Here is a 4,719-nt window from a genome sequence, read left to right as displayed (position 1 = left end):
ATCTGCAATCCCAAACTAAGTGATTGCTTCTACTATGTTTTATACCATTGTATTTATTTCCCACTCAATTAATATTTGATCACTGCTTTACTCTATATTCTTATCAATTGGAAATATATACAGGAAATATCACATATTTCTTCATTCTGTTTGGAACTTAAAATCATTCTGATTTTCCAACTAGGACCAATAACTGTTATGATGCGTGAATTTGGCTGATGAAATTTTCTTCCTGCTGCTCAAAATGATGCAGAGTCCTTCAGGTAATTTAATATGTAGGAATATGTGAGTTTTTCTGGAAATTATATAAAATTATGATGATAAAGTTTAGGCAAATTCTTCTTCAAGAATATCAATATACAAAATAGCATAGATCAAATAGCAAATGAACAAACAACAGTCACCCAAGATGAGCAGGTAGCAGGAGAGAGAAACATTAATCCATTTTGTAACTCAGAAGAAACAGCATAGAAATGCTTAGGAAAAACAGGAATGAAACGTATTACAGAGAAATTGAGAAGAACAATAATGACTGTAATGATTACAGACATCTGGAGTTTTGAGGTTATAATTACTATGATGACTGTAAGAACAACTGTTGTACATTATATTTCCTAAATATATATTCATTATTATTTTGAATTTTCGGTGATCCTGATATTTTCTCATTAGAATACTGGAGAATAAGAACGATAATGAACAACCAGACTGCCATCTCTCAGTTCCTCCTCCTGGGCCTGCCCATCCCCACAGGGCACCAGCACCTGTTCTACACCCTGTTCCTTGCTATGTACCTCACCACCACCCTGGGGAACCTCATCATTGTCATCCTCATTTGTCTGGACTCCCATCTCCACACACCCATGTACTTCTTTCTCAGCAACTTGTCCTTCTCTGACCTCTGCTTTTCCTCTGTCACAATGCCCAAGTTGCTGCAGAACATGCACAACCAGGACACATCCATCTCCTATGCTGGCTGTCTGACACAAATGTACTTCTTAATGGCTTTTGCAAACCTGGAGAACTTTCTTCTTGTGGTCATGGCCTATGACCGCTATGTAGCCATCTGCTTCCCTCTGCATTACACCAGCATCATGAGCCCCAAGCTCTGTGTGTGTCTGGTGGTGATCTCCTGGATATTTACCATGCTGTATTCCATGTTACACACCCTACTTTTGGCAAGGTTGACATTTTGTGAGGACAACATGATTCCCCATTTTTTCTGTGACATATCTGCCCTGCTCAAGTTGGCCTGCTCTGACATTTATATTAATGAACTAATGATATTTATCTTGGGAGGGCTCGATATTATCATCCCATTCTTACTAATTCTTGTGTCCTATGTGCAAATTGTCTCTTCCATTCTAAAGGTTTCATCTACTCGGGGTATACACAAGGTCTTTTCCACCTGTGGCTCCCATTTGTCTGTGGTCTCACTCTTCTATGGGACAATTATCGGTATCTACATATGTCCACCAGCTAATAACTCTACAGTGAGGGAGACTGTCATGGCCCTAATGTATGCAGTGGTGACACCCATGCTGAATCCATTCATCTACAGCCTGAGAAACAGAGATATGAAAGAGGCCCTGATCAGAGTCTTTATTAAGAAGAAAATCTCTTTATAATGGCAATACTAGAGTTTTAAACTTAAATTTCTCTAGTAATTATATTGATATTAATATTAAAAATGTATTGCTACAACAAAACATATTACATAACATTTTCACTTATAAAAGAGAACTGTTATAAAGTAGTTTATTAAGGGAAAGAGACTGAGTGACTCAGTGATACCCTCACCTGCCTTCCAGATGTGTCCTTAAAAAGTATTAAGTAACAGCCATGCTATTTTTTAACTGAGCAAGGAATTTTCTCACATATAATACAACCGAGCCATAGTTTCCTATCCCTCCATTCTTTCTAGCTCCTTTCACATGCTCTCTCCTCTAGATCCACTTCAGCTCCATTTCCACTTCAGAAAAGAACAGGCTCTCAAAAGCCAACTGTCAAACTTGTCAAAATAGGTTACAATAATACAAGGCAAAATCCCTCATATTAAGCTGGGCAAGACAACTAAAATGGAAGAAAAGGAATCTTAAGAGCATACGGGAGTCAGAGATAAACCCATTGTTGGAGTCCCATAAAAACACTAAGCTAAAAGCCCTAATCTGTACCAAGAGGACCTGGTGCAGAAGCATGCAGACCCAGTGAATGCCATTTCTGTCTTGTGAGCCCATGTGTGTTTTGTTTAGTTGATATGGCAGGTTATATTCTTCTGGTTTCTCTCCCTTCTCTGACTCCTAAAATCTTTTCTCTCCCTCTTCTGTGGGGTTCTCTGATCTCTGAGGGGAGGAACCCAATGGAGACCTGTAATTTACAAATCACTCTCTGCATAATCTATGGCTGTGTTTCTCTGCAACCACTTTAATCTACTGCCAGATAATGCCTTTCTGAAGATGACTGGACAATGCATTGATCTAAAAGTATAGCAGAATAATATTCGGAATCATTTCATTGATTTTTATGTTTTATTTTTTCTATTTGTGTTTGTTTCTATCCTATCTCTCTGAGCTATTCAGTCCCTGACCATTCAGGTAGTTTAGGGAATGTGGTTCCCCTTGTACTCTGGGTCTCAAGTTTATCCAAACATTGTTTGGCTACTCTCACAGGCTCCACATCATTATTGCCTCAGCACATCTTATATGCATGACAGAATATAGATGGAAAGGTTTTGTTGTTGGGGTGATGTCAACATTACTCTTTCTGAAGCCTTCAGAGCAACACCCTGCACAAAAGATACTAAAATATAGGGGTGATGACTCCAATATCTCACTAACTTGATTTTTCTACATTCAATGAGATGTGTGGATTTTTTGGCAATGGGGTCCAACTCTCAAATTTTAGAGAGCTCACCTCTGTCCTAGCATTCACTTGGGTTGTTTAGGTATCTATACAAGACCACCTCAGCCAACAACTTAAAAAATGTAACATAGTCCCACCACTGGGAATCTTTCCTGGCCATAAGAGATGGCCAGTTCAGACTGTATCCTCAATTCCTAGGAATCCTCACTTGGGTCACCCTGATAGATTCCTGATAGTTTCCAGTGTATTAGATTCCCACCAATCCCCAAATACCTCAACCCAAGTCAAGCTGTATTTTTCTCTACTCTCTTCCTTCATTTCTTGCTGACACCAGATTCCTCTCACTTCTGTGTACATCTGTCCCAAGTCCACTCTTAGAATATATTCTAATTCCCCTTCCCTAGGAGATCCATGCTCCCCCAGTGTAACCTTTCTCTTTATATAACCTCTTGGGATCTGTGGATTTTGGCTTGATTATGACTTACTTAAGATATTATATACACTTATAAATAAATGCATACCACATTTGTCTTCTGGATCTGGATGGTTTAATTTTCCACTCAGGATGGTTTAATTTTCTATTTATACCCATTTGCCTATAACTTTCACAATACTATTTTAATAGCTGAGTAATATTCAATTGTGTAAATGTATCACATTTTCTTTATCTGTTCTTTGATTGAGGGACACCTAGGTTATTTCCAATATGAATTCTAATATGAATGTTATTTCCATTTGAATAAAACCACAATAAATATTGTTGAGTAAGTATCATTGTGATAAGATGGAATATCCTTTAGATGTGTACCTAAAAGTGGTATAGCTAGGTCTTGAAGTAGATTCATTAATACATTGCTCAATATTTTATTATTTTATACAAATTCCTGTGCTTACTAAAGTATAATATTTAAATATATTTAAATGATATAACACAATTCTAGGCTGATGATCTCTAACATCCAGATATCTCTTATATTTTATGGTTGTGAGCCTAGCCTTTAATGTCTGAGCCATCTCTCCAGCCCACATCCAAATATTTCAAACCCAATCTTTTTCTAATGTTTCCTACAGTCTTCCTATGCTAATTTTTATATCAGTCTATCTATTAGCTTTCTATTTTCTTTTTATTTCTCTGTTGTCTGAACTGTCCCCACTCTGAACAAACTTTTGTGATTTTTCTTGCAAAACAGTGCCATTTGTGTCATTTTTACTGAATTTATTAGCCAGCAGTCATTTAAATGTTATTTCTCCCAAACCATATAAAGGAAAGGAAGCAAAAATTCAGTTCTTAACATTGCCTTTCATGCTTTTAGCATTTTGCTTGCAAAATTCCTTATTCAAATATGAATCCTGAAAGCTACAATAATGACTGATCTGGCAAGATAGGATATTGGTGCAATAGTGATCAAAAGGTTATGTAAGTAACCAACAGCATTCAGATTGGACTTAAGGCCCACTCTAAAGAAAGGAACTCATTCCTAGAACTTTATTCACATGTATCCTACTAATATTATTTTATTAAATGTGCATAGTATCAAATTGTCTTATAAATATTTGTCACTATACTCATAGTGTAGTGCAGCTCTTCAGCATTAACAGAGAAACTGCTTTCCTCCACCCCCAATGAACAGAAGATTATACAGAGACTTACAATTGTGACTGTGTAGAGAAAAGGTGATTCTGGGGTCTTTAGCATTAATATAAATATTTGTATTATTTCCTCTTTCCTCAATGCTAAAATAATTCACAGGAAAAGGGGACAGAAAGATTGTAAATGATAGAAAATAGGTAGGACAGAATGAAAGTATTTATTTTTGGTAAAACAGGGACATTACACCATGAATTCAGAACATTTAT

General features: G+C 36.7%; 1 protein-coding gene across 1 annotated transcript; it reads left to right on the top strand.

Moving 5' to 3' along the window:
* Nucleotides 1-695: 695 nt before the first annotated feature.
* Nucleotides 696-1,628, top strand: LOC127694014 (olfactory receptor 1468-like). The gene has a single exon (XM_052195370.1). The coding sequence runs from the start codon at nt 696-698 to the stop codon at nt 1,626-1,628; it is 933 nt and encodes a 310-aa protein (XP_052051330.1).
* Nucleotides 1,629-4,719: the final 3,091 nt, after the last annotated feature.

The sequence above is a fragment of the Apodemus sylvaticus genome, chromosome 10 (assembly GCF_947179515.1).
Source record: "Apodemus sylvaticus chromosome 10, mApoSyl1.1, whole genome shotgun sequence".
Classification (NCBI taxonomy): Eukaryota; Metazoa; Chordata; class Mammalia; order Rodentia; family Muridae; genus Apodemus; species Apodemus sylvaticus.
This window is presented reverse-complemented; position numbering and strand designations above follow the sequence as displayed.